Source organism: Suricata suricatta, chromosome 6, assembly GCF_006229205.1.
Source record: "Suricata suricatta isolate VVHF042 chromosome 6, meerkat_22Aug2017_6uvM2_HiC, whole genome shotgun sequence".
Taxonomy (NCBI): Eukaryota; Metazoa; Chordata; class Mammalia; order Carnivora; family Herpestidae; genus Suricata; species Suricata suricatta.
In genome coordinates, this window is record NC_043705.1 from 115,885,172 (window position 1) to 115,902,248 (window position 17,077).

Here is a 17,077-nt window from a genome sequence, read left to right on the forward strand (position 1 = left end):
ACTAATTGGCCTACTCTTTTTTTTTTTTTAATTTTTTAACATTTATTTATTTTTGAGAGACAGAGACAGAACATGAGCAGGGAAGGTGGAGAAAGGAGAGGGAGATACAGAATCTGAAGCAGGCTTCAGGCTCTGAGCTGTCAGCACAGGGCCCGACACGAGGCTTGAACTCACGAACTGCAAGATTGTGACCTCAGCCGAAGTCAGACGCTTAACCGACTGAGCTGCACAGGCGCCCCTAATTGGTCTATTCTGCTCATGCCTCGTGCTTTCCCTTCTCCACGCCTTTACTCTTTCTGCGGTGTCATCAGATTTGTTTGTTCTGTCCCTTTCTTTGAGCATTCCCATCTCCTTATGGGTAATTTCCTATTGAAATATGTTACACCTGTCCTGGAAGTTCCAGTACATTTGTCCGCTCCAAATCCTCAGAAATGCCTCTGCTTTGAACCTGTAACACATCTAGGGTCTTTCATTTTGCCTTGTAATTATTTGTGTATATTTGTCTCTTTAGCTCAATAGTGTATTCCTTTTGCTTCGAAGTGTTTCTCCCCAGACCTACAGCATCAGCATCACCATCACGGGAGACTTGTTGGAAACAGATTCTAAGAACACATCACAAGCCCACTGAATTACAAACTCTGGGAGTTTAGCTCATAGATCTGCCTTCCAGGTGATTCTGTTGGGTGTTGAAGTTTGAGAACCATTAGCTTAGGACATCTGTGTTTGGTTTGTAACACTGTTCAAGGCACATGGCAGACATTTACTTGATATTGAATAAACAACACGTTAAATTATGAGCCAAAGGACTCAGTAACTATGAAATTGAATAACTGTGTTTGTCCAAATATCATGAAAAGATCTAAACAAATGCAGAGGAAAACTGGAGGAAACAGAAATCAATTGGGAATAGTCAAATAAGGAAGTTCTTTTCCTTTAAGATATTGATAGTATTGTTGATAACAGTTATTCATTGACCAAATATGGATATTGTATTTGAAAAGCATGGATTCAGCTTTAAGATACCTATTTTTACTTATATATTAGATATTTAAAAATACTGACAACTAACTTGGCTTCCAGAGAATGTGATTTATAAGATGCCAGAATGTATTAGCAGGTGTTTGACAATAACTATTTTTTATCAGAGTTGTTTTCTTGGCTCTTAAATAAAACTATGCTTCGTAAATCACATGGGGAGAGCCAAGGCTCTCACACTGATCTCCAACTTCCCTATGAATGGTAAATAATGCCTTAGGAGGCAGCACTGTCAGCTAGTGGAGATTGCCCTTTGGAAGTCATTGTGATTTAGCACATGGAGAACAAAGAATTGAGAGTTTTATGTTTCTCTGCTCTTTTGTCTTATATATCCTTGTCCCTTGCACCTCATAGGACTGATGAGGAACCAAATGTACTGGATATAGAAGTTGTGTTAGGATCAAGTTTAGTTGCATCATGCCTGTCCTGAAGCTTAGCGTTTCCAGGCTGGTGGTATAACTCTGCCATATAAGCCAGTTACTGGGTAGCATTTATTCCTAGAAGGGCGATGGCATTATCTCTTTGACAAGTAGGTTTGGAGTGAAGAATGTAACAGTGACAATAATGAAGCTTGTGTTTATGGAGTCCTTTCTCTGAGCCAGAGTAAGGACTTTGCATACATTATTTCCTTTAATCCTCTAAATCTTAAACCTAAAAGCCCCCTACTGACCACCCCAGAAAGTATTCTCCAAAGCTTTTCATCTTACAGTATTTTGAAAGATGTGAAAATGTTTTCCCTCTTTAGAATCAAACTCCTTTTGGAAATAAAATTTTCAGCATGATATAAAGAGCCCCTTTCTCTCTAGAGCTCAAATGGAGAGGGATATTGATGGAGAATTTAGCTTTCAGGCAAGGCTTTAGAAGCTGGGGATACAGCTGTCTTGCATGATCTGACCACCCTGGTCCTGTTGTGTCTGGGAGCTTTTCTCTTTCCCAACCCTGGAATCATAACTTTTCTTCCCCTTCTGTTTGACTGCTTGACTACACTGGGATAATGCATGGGATCTTCTCATACAATTGGCTTCCTTTTGGCAAAGTAGCATGTGAGCCTTTTTTTGGTTGAGGCCAGATTCTTCTCCTGGGCACTGTACACACAGGAAATAGATCAAAAAGAAAGCTGAAACATGAGTCAGGTGATACTACTGGTTGTGAGGAGACTGGATGAACTTGAAGATTCTTTCCCGCTCTGAACTTTAATTATGAGGTATACGTTTTGGAAGAGATCTTTCCAAGAGGACCTCTTAGAAGTTACCATTAAAAAAAAAAAAGTTACCATTAAATATAGAGCCAGTATTAGAATGTTATTGCCTGATCTCATCCAAGTCCTATGATTTTAACAGGACCGTAGAGGAGCAAGAGAGGAAATAGGAGGCAGAGATTTAAAAAAGATTCAGGCCTAATGATATTAAGGAATTATTGGGGGGATCTTACTTTCTAGATTATTATTGCTTTTTTAAGAAATATCTGAGGAACATCTCCTGTGTCATTCCCTTCCAAGTTTCATATCTTTGCACATAATATCTTTGCTCCAGTGACTTATAGTATTGCTAGATGCATCCCTGGGACTCCTTTTCCCCTCACTGTCATCAGTATTTAGCAGGGTTTTGTGGAAGGAGTGGGGCTGGGGAGAGGCAGGAATGGTCAAAGGTGATAGGGGGTGTAGAGAATTACAAAAACAATAATAAAAATCAAAGTTGGTCTGCTTTCTGTTGTCACCATGCAAGGGCAAATCTGAACAATGCCTGTGACAGAATACTCTTCTTCACAGCCTGACATTTCCCACTGGATCTCCCGCACCCCCGCTGCCACTGCCATTTGGTTAGAGACCTTAGTTCTTTAGGAAAGAGAGAAAGTACAGACCTCTCTCTACGTGATTTCCACTTTTAGAAATCTAATAGCCTTATCTTTCCTTTGTTTCCTTTCTTGTGTATGTGTGTTTAGGCAAGGAAACAGTTACTGTTCTTCCAGGAGCCTCTTACTTCTCCAGCGATGAGTCATTTGCAATGATTAGAGGGTATGTAACAACGGAGCCCCTCCTGTTTCACATGGCGTGGAATGAGCTGAGTCATCCCCTGAGCATGTTAGCAAGTGTCCAAAACAGCCACATCTCCCAGACAGAAAACAGTCATGGGCTCATTCAGTTGCACCAAGATGTGAAATTATATTCACATTGAATGTTGGGAATTGGAACATTCAGCTCACTGTTATTAAAAGAACCCCCTCCCAAATGGAATTTATATCTGTGTACCAAGTAAACTGAAGCAAATATTTTTAAAGTTCTTTCTGAGGATCCTAACATTTTCTACAAAACTGTTTTCGTTTTCTAGCTAGCGTTTGCCTTCAAATCAAGCCACATTCCCCCTCACTGAAGGAAACAGACTCACTGTGTACACCTGCTTTTAATTTGTTTTTGGAGATAATATAGGCTATAATTTTTTTTAAAGAATTCTTAATGGTTATTTTTCTACATCAGCTTGAGCTGATTGATTTCGAAATCAGGTGTCGAGTAGGAGAAAGCAAATTTATTTTGGTGGCTATAGAATTATTCTAATTGCTGGCAGTTTCAAGCAAATGGGACATAAAGCTTGTGAAGTTTGCTTTATATTTCCTTTTTTCTCTCTCAGGGGCCATGTCAATCTAACAATGCTAGGAGCAATGCAGGTTTCCAAATATGGTGACCTTGCTAACTGGATGATACCTGTAAGTAGACATTTTTCTTCTGAATTATGCTTGGGTCAGAATAGTTACTTTTGAAATATTAAGAAAAGGCTTGTTGAATTGCTATGAGAGCATGATATAATTATTACAACAATAAGGAAACATTTTCATAATATTTAGTATTTTGGTCAAATTTTGGTAAAGCAGCTACTGAGAACTGTTTGGACTAAAAAGGCAGGATCAGGGCTAAAACATAATTTTCCATGAGGAACAGAGAATTGGGGAAGATTAAAAATAAATGGATTGATTCTGATAAAAATAAAAAATACAAATATTCTAGCTAAGTTTTTATAACCAGAGAGCACATGAATACATTTATTAATTTTGTTAAGTCTATATTTTCTCATTCGTAGTGATTAAAAACCTCTCTGTTGGCCATGTGACCTCATAAGTAATCAGTCACATTGTCTTCTGTTATGGAATATAAAACCTGTAATATTTAAATATGCATTTGAGGGGCACCTGGGTCCTCAGTCGGTTAAGCCTCCAACTTTGGCTCAGGTCATGATCTCACATTCGTGGATTCGAGCTCTGAGCTGTCAGCACATAGCCTGGAGCTGCTTCAGATTCTGTGTCTCCCTCTCTCTCTGCCCCTCCCTGCTCATGCTCTATCTCTGTTTGTCTCAAAAATAAATAAAACATTAAAAAATTTCTTAATATGCATTTAAAATGCAAACAGTTTTTATTTACTAATCACCTAAGTCAGAGAAGAAAGCATAGAATTAGCTTTGAAAAAGGACTGTAATCAGTTGACTTAATTTACGAGTGTGGTTTGTTATGGATCAGGTAGTTGCTTTGTGATGTGTTTGTGCATGTCCATGATTATGAGCTCATTTTGGCTGGTATCTCAGGTTACTCTTTCTGTGTGTATTTAAGGATTTCCGTGTGTTTTTCTGTATCATCAGCTAAAAGGAATTTGTTTAAGTACCTGATGCTGGTGTTCCATGATTTGAGAGTTTTTCTGCAATCACTTAGATATTTTCCTCTAGTAATTTTTTGAGGAAGGTGGATTAATACAGTTGATGACAGTGATAGAAATTGTCTTTAGCTCTTTTGACTCATATACCATGCAATACTATTTTAAGGTTTGAATAATTAAAACCCTGATTCTCAAACTTGGTTGCATATTAGAATCAAAAAAACTACTGATGCCTGGAGCCCACTCCCAGAGTTTTCAGTTTAGTTAATGGGAGACATAGCCTGGGCGCTGGGCATTTTAAAAGCAACCTTGGTGATTACCATATGCAGTCAGGTTTGAGAACTAGCATATTAAAGAATGATCATAAATCACATTTAAAATGTAAGGGAGAGAGGCACCTGGCTGGTTCATTCAGTAGAGCATGTGACTTTTGATCTTGGCGTTGTGAGTTTGAGCCCCACGTTGGGAATAGTGTTTACTTAAAGTGATAATAATTAAAAAATAAATCAAATATAAGGGAGAAACATCATTGAACCACTAATAGTAAGAATCTCTAGCAAGTTATGGAGCATATTGTTATTTTAGTTTAAAAATGTTCATCATTCTAAATCAGCCATGGGTATAAGAGTTAGCAGCTTTTGGAGGCTTCGGAGAAATCAGGGAAGGTCTCCTGGATATTGCACAGTGAATCAGATTGACAGTTTATGGGAATACTTACTTGTATAGAGCATCCAAATACATTTCTGTTTTCAAATTTTTAGAAAAAGGCCACATGGACAGTTAGGAGGAGCATAGAAAAGTAAGCTCTGACTCTACCCAGTTATTAAGCTGTGACCTTGAACATGTCACTTAAACTTTTTGGGTGAAACCATCCCTATCGATAACATGAGGATTTGAGATTAGATCATTTCTGGCATCCCATCGGGCTCTCATAGCTCCATGGATGAGAACGAGGGCCCCAGAGTAAGATAGACCTGGGTTGAAGTCAACTTTTTGTCTCTTGCTAGCAGTGTAACTGAGGCAGTTGCCTATGTTTTCCTCATTTGTAAAATGAGAATGATATAATACCACCTGCTCTACAGGATTATATAAAGGAATAAATGATACAGTGTATACAAAGTGTATCTCATAGAGCTTGACAATATACTACAAGTAAGTAAATGGATTATTATTTGACTAGAAGGAAAGTTGGGGATACCTGGCAGAGACGGGAATAGAATTGGTTACTATGAACAGAAACAATAGAGTTTTAAATATGTCTGTATCTCTAGACTATTAACAAGTTTTGAAATCAATTTGCACAGTGGTCCTGATTATATTCAACACATTATTGCCTTCAAGGAATTTAGGCATCTTTAAAAAGTCACTGTATGTCTTGTTTATATTGTGGTTTAGCACATAGTGAGGCTGGAAGCTCATACAGAGTAGATCTTATGTAGTTGTCATTTGTCAGAAAAATTTTTCAACATGTATCCCATTTTTACATATCCTGTGGAGAGTCCTGTGAGTGGCTAAAAAAAAAAATCAGTGTTTGTGAACTTTATAAATGTTTGTAAGACAATTGGAGCCATGCATTTTCAAATGACTAGAGCTAGTGAAGCAGTAATGGAGAACTCTGGCGTTCTGAAGGGACAAAAACTGACTATAAAAAATGTTCTTGTGTCTGCCTCCACTCTTTTGGTAACAGAAGATGGTAATGTCATTTCTGATGAGCTTTTCTTTTCGTCCTTTAATAACTGATAATCACTTCTTGGATTCTTTATATGTGAGGCATAGTGTATGTTTTGGGTTCTTTTGAATGCAGAAGAACTTAAGAGTCAAGACCATGAACTTCAGTTTGTAATAAATTTTGTTTGATTTTCAGTTCTCTCTTGGGGCACCTGGGTGGCTCAGTTGGTTAAGCATCTGACTTCAGCTCAGGTCATGATCTCAGGGATTGTGGGTTCAAGCCCTGTGTCAGGCTCTGTGCTGACAGCTCAGAGCCTGGAGCCTGCTTCTGGTTCTGTGTCTCTCCCTTTCTCTGCCCTTCCCAAGCTCATTCTCTGTCTTTCAATGTCTCTCAATAATAAATAAACATTAAAAAAAAAAAAAAGAATTTCAGTACTCCCTCCAACAAATCATACAATTTGAGTACGAATTTTTGTTAGGATTAATTGAGACAAAAATTAAAGTGGCCCTCAAAAGCACTCCATAAATAGTGGCTATTATTTTTTATCTCCTTCATTCCTCTATTGCTTAACATTAAAGAGGGAATATTTGCCTTAAATTACACCAATGTAAGCAAGACTATATTTTACAGTAACTAGTACTACCTGCTTATCCTCACTCAGTTCGTGTTCAAGTACCCAAAATTAAGCCCTTTAAGGACACATTTCTGGCTCTTATTGGTTATGGATAAGGTACAGTCTAGCTTCTTTATAGTTTCAGGGAGCAGTCTGTTTCTATTGTCTCAAAGATTTATGTTGATTATTAAAATTTAGATATATTTTTATTGCAAGATCTGGCAGTTAAGAAGCTGAAAAGTTCAGCTTTATTATATCATTTTGCATTTACTTTTATCTTTTTAGTGGGTTGAATAATCTTTCAATGGTTGTAAAGCCTTGAGATTCTCTGCATCATGGTGTCCCCATCCATCATCACAATGTCAGATTACAGTAAACATTAAACTTTAAAGGCAGGCAAATGGTATGGATGCTATTTGTCTTGTCTTTTAATAGCTTCTTAGCATGCAGTGTTGATCTCCTGTACACAGATTTTTAAAAATTCTGCCCTGAGCATCGGAAGAGAGAAAATGCGACAAAATAGTAGTTGAGTTCCCTGATTATCATGATGTTGGTAAAACCCCAGGCAAGCTACAAAAATGTGGACAGATGTGCAGCCCATTGAATCTGCATTCAGAATTTCTCTGGCTTTCCTAGTGCCTATTTTTAGAAAACAGCTGCCATAGATTATTGACTTGTGAGGGGATGCAGATGTGTGCAGCCGCCATGGGAGCTGGTTCCTGAAAGCCCGCGACAGGGGCCTGCTGGACAGCGCTGCTGTGTGTGAGTGACACGCAGCCAGGGGCTTGTTGCTGTGTGGGGAGGAGTGAAACGAGAGTTGTTTTTTTTTTTTTTTTTTTTTTTTTTTTTAATGAGGGACTCTTAAGGCAAAGGAGAATGGGATGTTCTATGTTTGTTTTTCCTTCACATTTTTAAATTTCTTTATGCCTTTTAAAAGAAGAAATACAAATTGATGTACTCATGTAAGCTACATGTTTGAGTGCATACAATTGGTTTCATATTCTACTTGTGTCTTTTTTAAATAAGCTAACTCTAGTCCTCTGACTTGTACAACTAAGACATTTTGTGTTTAGGATTTAAACAATGTTATGTCAAATATACCTCAGTAAAGCTGGGAAAAAGTTAAAAATTAAAAAAAAGATTCAATCTAGTGGTTTAATTGCATCAAGTGTAGTCCAAATATTAATTCTATAGATACGGATATAAAAATATAAAGATTAAGGTAAGAATAAAGATAAAGACATTGGTACAGATATAGATATGGATTTAATGTATATTGGTCTTATTTATTTGGCCTTAAGGCTCAGTAAACTATAAATTCTGGGTAAGGAAAATGGTGGAGAAAATATGTATGTGGGGTATTATGCTTTTATAATTATTCAGTAATGCTTTTGCCATATCAGTATAATCAGATGGAAAGTGTACCGAACTTTGGAAGTAGACAGACCTATGCTTAAATACTGGTTCTGTCACTTATACCAGTGGTACGGCATGTCATTTTATCTTGGTCTAATCCTTTATAAAATGATAATGTTTAACTCCTTATCCTATTAGCTGCTGTTGGTCATACATTTTATTCTGCATGAGTTTTAAACCCCATGATGCTTTGTTATTATTTTTGTTCTAAATAGCCAACTCTCTTTTTTTTTAATTTTTTAATGTTTATCGTATTTTCAGAGAGAGAGAGAGAGAGAGAGAGAGAGAGAGAGAGAGAGAGAGAGGGTGTCAACAGGGGAGGGGCAGAAAGAGAGGGAGACACAGAATCCAAAGCAGGCTCCAGGCTCTGAGCTGTCAGCACAGAGCCTGATGCAAGGCTCAAACTCAAGAGTGCGAGATCATGACCTGAGCCGAAGTCGGATGCTTAACTGACTGAGCCACCCAGGCATCCCACCAACTCTTTTAAAAGAGATTGAAAATAAGAAAAAAAGGATGTTTTTAATATTTTTATTATATAGTATAATTTATATATAAGTTATATTTTGTATGCTTCCCAACATATTTGCTCTTTCCCTCACTTTTCTTTTCCATTAATCCAGATTGCCTTCGGATATTATTTTCCTCCCCCTTGAAGGACATCCTTTGATGTTTCTTACAGTGCATATCTTAAGGATATCACTCCAGCTGATTCCTTCCGTATTTGCTTCTCAACTTTGTTAAAGTTAGTTGAGAAAAGCCTCTAGTTTCAGTGTAATTAGCCCCAGTACTAAAGTGATTTCCTTTTGAGGACTCTACCATGTATTATGAGGCCTTTCCCGTCTGGCTAGTAGGAATGTGAATTGTTCCCAGACCTGCGTGAGTTCTGGACATTTTTTGCTTAATACTTCCTAGTGGTTCTTTTCCAGGCCTTGAATACTTTGTTTTTGTGTATACACACATATCAGGACTCTGCCAAAGGCTTGAGGTGAATCCTTTGCAAATCTTGTGAGCTCTTTCTCTTTGTAGCAGCCTCAGTTCTGGTTATTTTGAGATCTCTAGTCAAATTCTAGTTGACTTGGTCTCTCTGAACCCAGCAGGACTACTGGATCCCACCTGGGTCCCTCTCCCTGCACTGGGTTCCTTTCTCCAGGCAGTCGGCTGGGGCAATCGTAGGCCTGCCTCATTGGCTCTCCTTCGGTCAGAGATCACAGTCCTGTGTTCCCTGTTTGCTAATATCTGAAAGCTACCTACTCCCGTGTTCTTTCATACCATTAATAATATTTTCCAGCTTAGGTCTTTATGTATTTCTTGGATGATTTTCTTAGTATAAATCCCCAGAAGTAGACCTACCTTGGCCAATTTTTTAGGTTTTTTGATACATAATGAATTATGGTCTGGAAAAATATCCCAATTCACAACGCTCACACTGTTTTCATTATATTACCAATGCTGGTATTTTTTTTCCTATTCTTTCATTTTTCATTTCTTTAAAAACTGCCATCTGTGACTATTTAAAAAGTCAGCAGCAGTCTTCTCCTTTGTTCTAGAGGCCTTCCTATTGGCTTTTAACAGTTATTAACTCTTATCAAATATTGTTCCAGTGCTGCTATCTTTGCTAATTTTAAAGACCACATTGATGGTGCCTGTTCTCAGTATTTGTGAATGTGTCTTAACAGACCAGCTGTAAGAAGCGTGTGTGTGTGTGTGCGCGTGTGTGTGTTTTCTGTATCCAATATGTTGAACAAGCTCTACACATGGGATGAAATAAAAACACAAGCTATTTTTATCTCCTGTGGTGTCTTTAACTTTAATTTGGTTAGGGAAGCTCTCCGTCTGAAATGACATTTCAGCTCATTCTCCGATAATATAAGAACTTTCACTGGGTCAGTTTAATTCACCAAAGCTGTTTTGATTCAAGAATTACAGTCCAGTTCAAAGGAGTGACCATTGCTTCAGAATACATTTAAAAGCAGTGCATCTCCTCTCTCTCTCTCTCTCTGGCTCCCCAACTATAGGCAGGACTGGCTGCCTGCATTTGGGAAAGGTTGTGTGGTATTCTTTGGGCCCTTTCTTCACTCACCTTCACTGTTTGACACCTACCTAGCTAAAAATTCAGGAGAATGGGATGATGAGGAGATAGGGTGGGAAAATTCTCACATGGGAGCCGGTTCCCTGCTCTCTGGTCCTTGCAGAGAAAGCTGATTCCTTTTTCTGTGTGTGTTTGTGGTGGTGGTGGTGGGGGGGATCTTTGGAGACCCCCTTCTGCAGTATGTGCTCTGAAGGACAGTGCCTGGATGCTTCCCTTGCAGCTCCTGGTTTTCCTGTGATCCACTTCACGCATTCTCCCTTGTGCAGTATCCTTTTGAGAAAATGTTAAAGCATCTTTAGACTGGCTTTCTTATGACCCACACCTGAGAAGCACTCACGCATTTCTTGTCCACTTCCGGTGGTAGTCATGTAGTTACTTCCCCCAAAACAGCCACTTGAACTTTCTCAGGTAGAAGTTAGGTGTGCCTTTCCCTAGTTGTGTCCTGACCCTTCTCCTGGAGGCAGGAGGCTCTGGAGTTGTCATACACGCTGTGTGGTCAGTTGAGTGAGGGGGAGGTATACACTTAACGCTGTCCTTGGTTGCTGGGGCAGAGGGAGCGGGACCACACCATGCATTTCTTCAGAGTCCTTCAGACACAGTCATCTGCTGTCCTCCTTGATCTTGCCAGGCATCCCAAGAATCTTGGAACTTGTTTTTGATCATTTTATCTGTAAACTCTGCTTCTGAGGTCTATCTTAGATGCTGGTATCTGCTAGCTGTCACACTTGTATATCCATCAAAAGCAAGATAAAAGAAGTCCCAGTGTAACATCTGGTTACTACCACTTGCTGCCATTATGTCTTCCTCCAAGCTCATATTCAGCTAGGTCTTCATACCTGTAGGGATGTATTCCATCTGTGGTCCCTGTACGTTAGGGTGGTCCTCCAGCTTCCACAGTTTCTCAGCTGCCCTAGACAGAAGAGAGGACTGGGGAACATAAACTGCACTGACTCCTAGTTAGCAGGGGGTGGGGGGGCAGAGGAGGATGAGGACGGGGAGGGTGGAGTATCCAAAAACAAAAATAAAAACAAAAAAAAAAGCTTCTCTGACCCAGTGGATGGACCTTTACTTCCAATGCCAATTTAGACCCATTTAACACTTGCAAAATCTCCAAACAGAAGAATGATTCCTTCTGGTACAGCAATTTAACATATGAGCATACATTTTTAATAAACCAAGTTAATATTAGTGAAATTTATTAGAAACATAAGCTGTTTATTATTGTTCTTTGCTAGGGTACTATATTTAGTTATTCAGAAATACTTTTTATCTGTGACTATCTGGAAAACATGTTGAAAATTAATCCCTCGTTTTGTTGTTTACATCCAGTATTTTTTCAGACTAAAAGTATATTTATAGACTAACATATTTGATGCATTACTTTTATAAGGCATTTACCTCTTATTTGGAGGATACTGTTGTTGATTAAAAGCTATGATTAAAGTTTAAAAGCCACAGCTAAATTATAAATCTGATATTTTTAGAAGGAAGAAACTAATAGCTATCGTGCATATGCCATTGGCCAGGTACTACTTATTTGTGCATTTATTGTCATTTAATATACAACATAGAGAATTAAATATATGTTATTATAGATGAAGAGACAGATCAGGAGTTAACTATTTAAGGTTACAATGTAACCAAGTTACAAAGTGGGGAGTTGATCATAGTTTCCTTTGATCTTATGTATTTTGTGTTTTACCACAACATTCTTTTGGGAAGTATTTAACTAATACCTTTCATGATGGAAGTAAAACTACCAGCAGAATAAATAAATATCCTGGGGCGCCTGGGTGGCTCAGTTGGTCAGGCATCTGACTTCAGCTCGGGTCATGATCTCACGGTCCATGGGTTCGAGCCCCACATTAGACTCTGTCCTGACACCTCAGAGCCTGGAGCCTGCTTCAGATTCTGTGTTCCCCACCTCTCTTTGCCCCTCCCCCACTCATGCTCTCTTTCGCTCTATCTCTCAAAACTAAATCAATAATAAAAAAGTTTTAACAACAACAAAAAAAGAATAAATAAATATCCTTACAGCATTTCTGTAAATTTGATAAAGAAATGATTGTTTCATTGTGTGGGATAGATCTATTGCAACATGCGGTATACATGATGTTAATTCAAGCTGGGGCTTTAAAAGGTGCTGGATTAAGTATTTGCATGTTCTTTTTTCTGCATCTTACCATTTTTTTAAGCTCTCAATCTCTAAAAGTCTCCACTACCTAATCAAATATAAATAATATAAATCTCATGTATGAAGTATTTTATCCATTTTATTTACCATTTTATTTTTTATAATGTACCAACTGAGGAGTTCTTTGGAAGAGTTCAGGTCTTCTAGAATTTTTATAGTTTGGGCTTTTAATATTTCTTAAATGGGAAAATTGAAACATAACTGTAGAAATATTAGAATAACTGCAAACAGAAATCCTAAATAGAAGTTTAAAAAATTAAGATCAGAAAGGAACATTAGCAAATCCATTGGCAAGTCAGCTCACTCAGCCTAGGTGGGTCTCCCCGCGCCCCCCAGTGTTAATCTTTTAAGTAGGCACAGGACTTGAGAATGTGAAGTAGACTTTTCTTTTTGGAAATAGCAATTCTCAGGGGGTCTTAAATGTATTTTGATTGCTATCTGAGTCGTTTTTGGCTCTGGAAAAAGAAAATATTTCTCTCCTTGTTGTGATGCATATAATGTGTTTGTGAACAACTGCTTAGTCCTAGGAACTTTGGCTGTGTAACTGAAACTCTTCTGTATTCAAACCAGAGACTGAAAAAAAGATGAGCTAAACATCTGATTGATTCCAAGCCATGTTGCTACCTGGCCTCCCAGCAGCTCTTGTAAGAATTTCTTTAATCATATACCTTCCATCTTCTCTGGTGTCAGAAAGCAGATTAATATGCATAGAATGGGAGTTTGGTCATCATATTCTTCTCCTCCTCCTCTTTTCTCTTTACAGAGATAATGAGCAATGAATAAGTTTGATATTTTCAATTATTATCCCTTTGGCTAGTGATTTATTTGTGTGACTCAACAGCCCCTTCTCATTAAACAGCCCAGTTAAAAGAAAGGGATGAAACATTAAAAATGATAGATGAGGTCTCTTAGAAACCCATTATTAGTAATTTCATAAATAATGGTGCTGCCGATATAACTTAGCAGGGAATAAAGCTAAAGGGCTGAAGAAGCTATAACCCTTTCACTAAAGGCTAATGAATCTCAAAGACTAAATTCTACTAAATAACTGGATTTGACATTTCTAGTTGATGGGAACTTTACTTGTTACTTTACTCTTTTGGTTTAGAGATAATTTTGGTCAGCACTTTTATTAACAAAAAATTTTTATTAGAGAAAATATCAAAATATATACAAATATAGAAGAGTAAAATGCTCATATCCAGTTTAGACAATTATCCATTTGTGGGCAGTCTTTTTTTAATTTATACTCCTATTCACTTTCCTCTTTTCCCCAGATTATTTTGAAGCAAATCCCACATATTTTATTCTATACCCAAATATTTTAGTATTATCTCTAAAGATAAATTCCTTTTATAAAACACAAATCTGTTATGTCATTAATGGTAAGGAATTAGGAATATCACTTTAACATCATCCAGCTATACAGCACCCTAATTTTATTGATGGAGAGCTTGAATCCAGAAAACTGAAGTGACCTGACTCAAGTCACGAAACTAATTAGTAACTAACCCAATCCTGGAGCTCATTTCTCCTGTCACGTTGTCTAATAGGAATATCTTTTTCATTATATGAGGAAAAGTTTACTTTTGAAATATAACATTCAAATAAAAAGAACCTTCCATCTTTCTTTCAAATACACTTGAATCATCTCTCTGTCTCTATGTAGTCTTTTAACCTTTCTAGACCTCAGCTCTTTATTTTTAAGATGGGGTGAATGAGATGGGTTTTATCCAACAAATTCATTAGAAGTTTTTTGTTTGTTTGTTTCTTTGATTCAGTGTATCAGCCACTGTGGATAGAGTGGTGAACAAACTCAGTAGAGTTTTCCTCCTTAGGAAGAATCTTTTTTCTGTAGTGACTATAGTAAAAATAGGGGTGAATGATGGTACTGTGCAAAACTTGCTGTATACTAAACATTAAATATGTTGATTTAGGAATAAATTAATAGACTTACAATATTAAGTCTTCTGGTCCAGGATTATGGCATATTTTGTCATTTATTCAAGTCTCATTCTACCTGTTTCATTACACATATTCCTAATTCTATTTTAGTTTCTGCCAATGTTTCAAGCTGGGTGTTTCATTTCAGTTTCTAAGTGGCCTAGCTAATATAAAGGAAAACTATTGTTTTTTTTAATATACTTATCTTGTATTTATTCATTTTTAAAATTCTCTTAGTAGTAAATATATATATATATTTATATATATATTTATATATATATATTAGTAGTAAATATATATATATATATATTTATATATATATTAGAATTCTTTTAGACATTCAATGCAGTTTTAGATAAAGTGCATTCTGTGCCATCGAACATTTAACCAACTGAGCCACCCAGGCGCCTCATGATTCCATAATTTTTTAGAAGAACTTCCAGCATTTGGGGCTCGGAGTGGCTCAATTGGTTAAGCCTCCGACTTCAGCTTAGGTTATGATCTCATGTTTGTGGGTTCGAGCCCCATGTCGAGCTTTGTGCTGACAGTTCACAGCATGGAGCCTGCTTCGGATTCTGTGTCTCCATCTCTCTGCCCCTCCCTGCTCATGTTCTGTTTCTCTCTGTCTCAAAAATAAATAAAAACATTTAAAAAAAATTAAAAAAGGATAAAAGAAAAACTTCCAGCATTTGATCCTATTAGCACTGGGATGTGTATTGGTAAGACCCTCAGGAACAGTGCCAGATCAGAATATAGCTATTGTTAAGAACTAGATAGAGCAGTTGGCTTCTAATTGGAGGTCATAAGATATAACAAACGTATCTTTAAACCCTAGAATTTCCTTGGTAAATTCATATTACGAGAGGCATTTGGAGTTGAGACTGAGTGAATATCAGTTCCCCATCTCACATCTCATCCTCTTCTTATACCTTCCCTATCTAAATGGAATGCCAAGCAAAATCAGCAACTTTTTACATTGAGTTTTCTTTCTCCTTTCTTTTTCCTCCTCAGTCAATATAATTGCATTTCCCTAAGTAAAAGACAGATAGTGTTTTTGAACTTTATTTTACCCAATAAATTCAACAAAAATTGGATAGAAAATAGATTACTAATTTTTTTTACAATTGGGTAAATATGTTTTGCACAAAGGCCTGGCACAGAATGCTTTGAAGGAGACTCATAGCTTTAAGTCAGGAATATGGGATTTGACATGTTTTAAAAAGCCATTTTTTATCTGTTTTGCATTTTGGAGGGATTATAGTTATAACCTTTATCATTAACTATTGGATAAGGAATTTCTGATTGGTGTGTTGTTACTATGATTTAGGTCTTTTGTTTTGGTAAAGATCATATACTTATTATTAAATAATAAAGGACAAATAAATGCACCTTAGCAGGAAAACAAATAGCATATCATCTAAATAATCAGACCCCAAAAAGCTAATCCACAAATAAAATAGGAATAGCTTCTTTAAAAAAAAGTCACTTTCCTTACTCTCAGAACCTTGTGAAAAGTTAACGTATTACTTTGACACTGAGAAACTTTATTAGTTAACATATTTCCATCTTGAATGTAACTTCTCATAATCATAATCATGTAGTTTTTAGGAAATTTAATTTTTTAAATCATAGCTTTCAGGTTGGTATAAGATGCACAGTTTGTTTAGAAGTACATTTAGATAGTTTTGTAATTTCAATCCTAAAGGAACTGACTATATTTTTAGAAGTTGTTTAAACTGAGGCTATATAGTTAAGATGCAGACAGCATCTTAACTAAATCTATTAACACCATCAAACATATTAGGAACAATAAGAAAGAAAAATAGTACAATAAATTCAACATAATGGATATTTTTAAATAGAAAACATCTTCTCTGGGAATTCAATTACCTCTTTCTGGAAACTAGGGAAAGACTTTATCCAATTTTTTTTCTGACTTGTTCTATAACTTCAGGTAATTAACATTTTCTTGTTGGTTTTTCTCTTTTTGTAAAGGAAAGCTTGAATTTTTTCTACTTACTTTCTGCAAGTACTGTTTGGTTAATGAGGAATTATCTTCATAAAATTATATTTATGAAAAGTTGCTCATTATAGAAAAGGAAACCATAATAAGAAAAATGAAATAACAATAGCAAAAGATAGAAATAATAGCTTATATATCTTAGACAGAAGTCCAGTCTGTATTCTTGAATTTTACAAACTTATAATATGGTTACAGAACATTGTTTTAAAAGGTTCTTATTGCCATGCTTGATTTTTTTTTAAAGTACTTTCTCAGAAATCTAAGCTGTCATTGGGACTGGCTAATCAAAGTAATAATAACTTGGATAGTAAAGTCTTTCTATTGGGAAAATGAAATACATCAAGGGAAACTGTCAACAAAATGAAAAGACAGTCTATGAAGTGGGAGAAAATATTTGTAAATTGTATATCTGATAGGGGGTTAATATCCAAAATATATAAAGCACTTCTACAATTCG

The 17,077-nt window shown here is 36.6% G+C and overlaps 1 protein-coding gene across 2 annotated transcripts in view; it reads left to right on the plus strand.

Moving 5' to 3' along the window:
• Nucleotides 1–17,077, plus strand: part of OXCT1 (3-oxoacid CoA-transferase 1) — a 138,598-nt gene that overhangs the window by 72,729 nt on the left and 48,792 nt on the right. For both annotated transcript variants that reach the window (XM_029940950.1, XM_029940949.1), the window contains exons 12-13: nt 2,977–3,049; nt 3,660–3,735. In XM_029940950.1, coding sequence (XP_029796810.1) covers nt 2,977–3,049; nt 3,660–3,735 — 149 coding nt within the window. The remainder of the gene's footprint in view (nt 1–2,976; nt 3,050–3,659; nt 3,736–17,077) is intronic.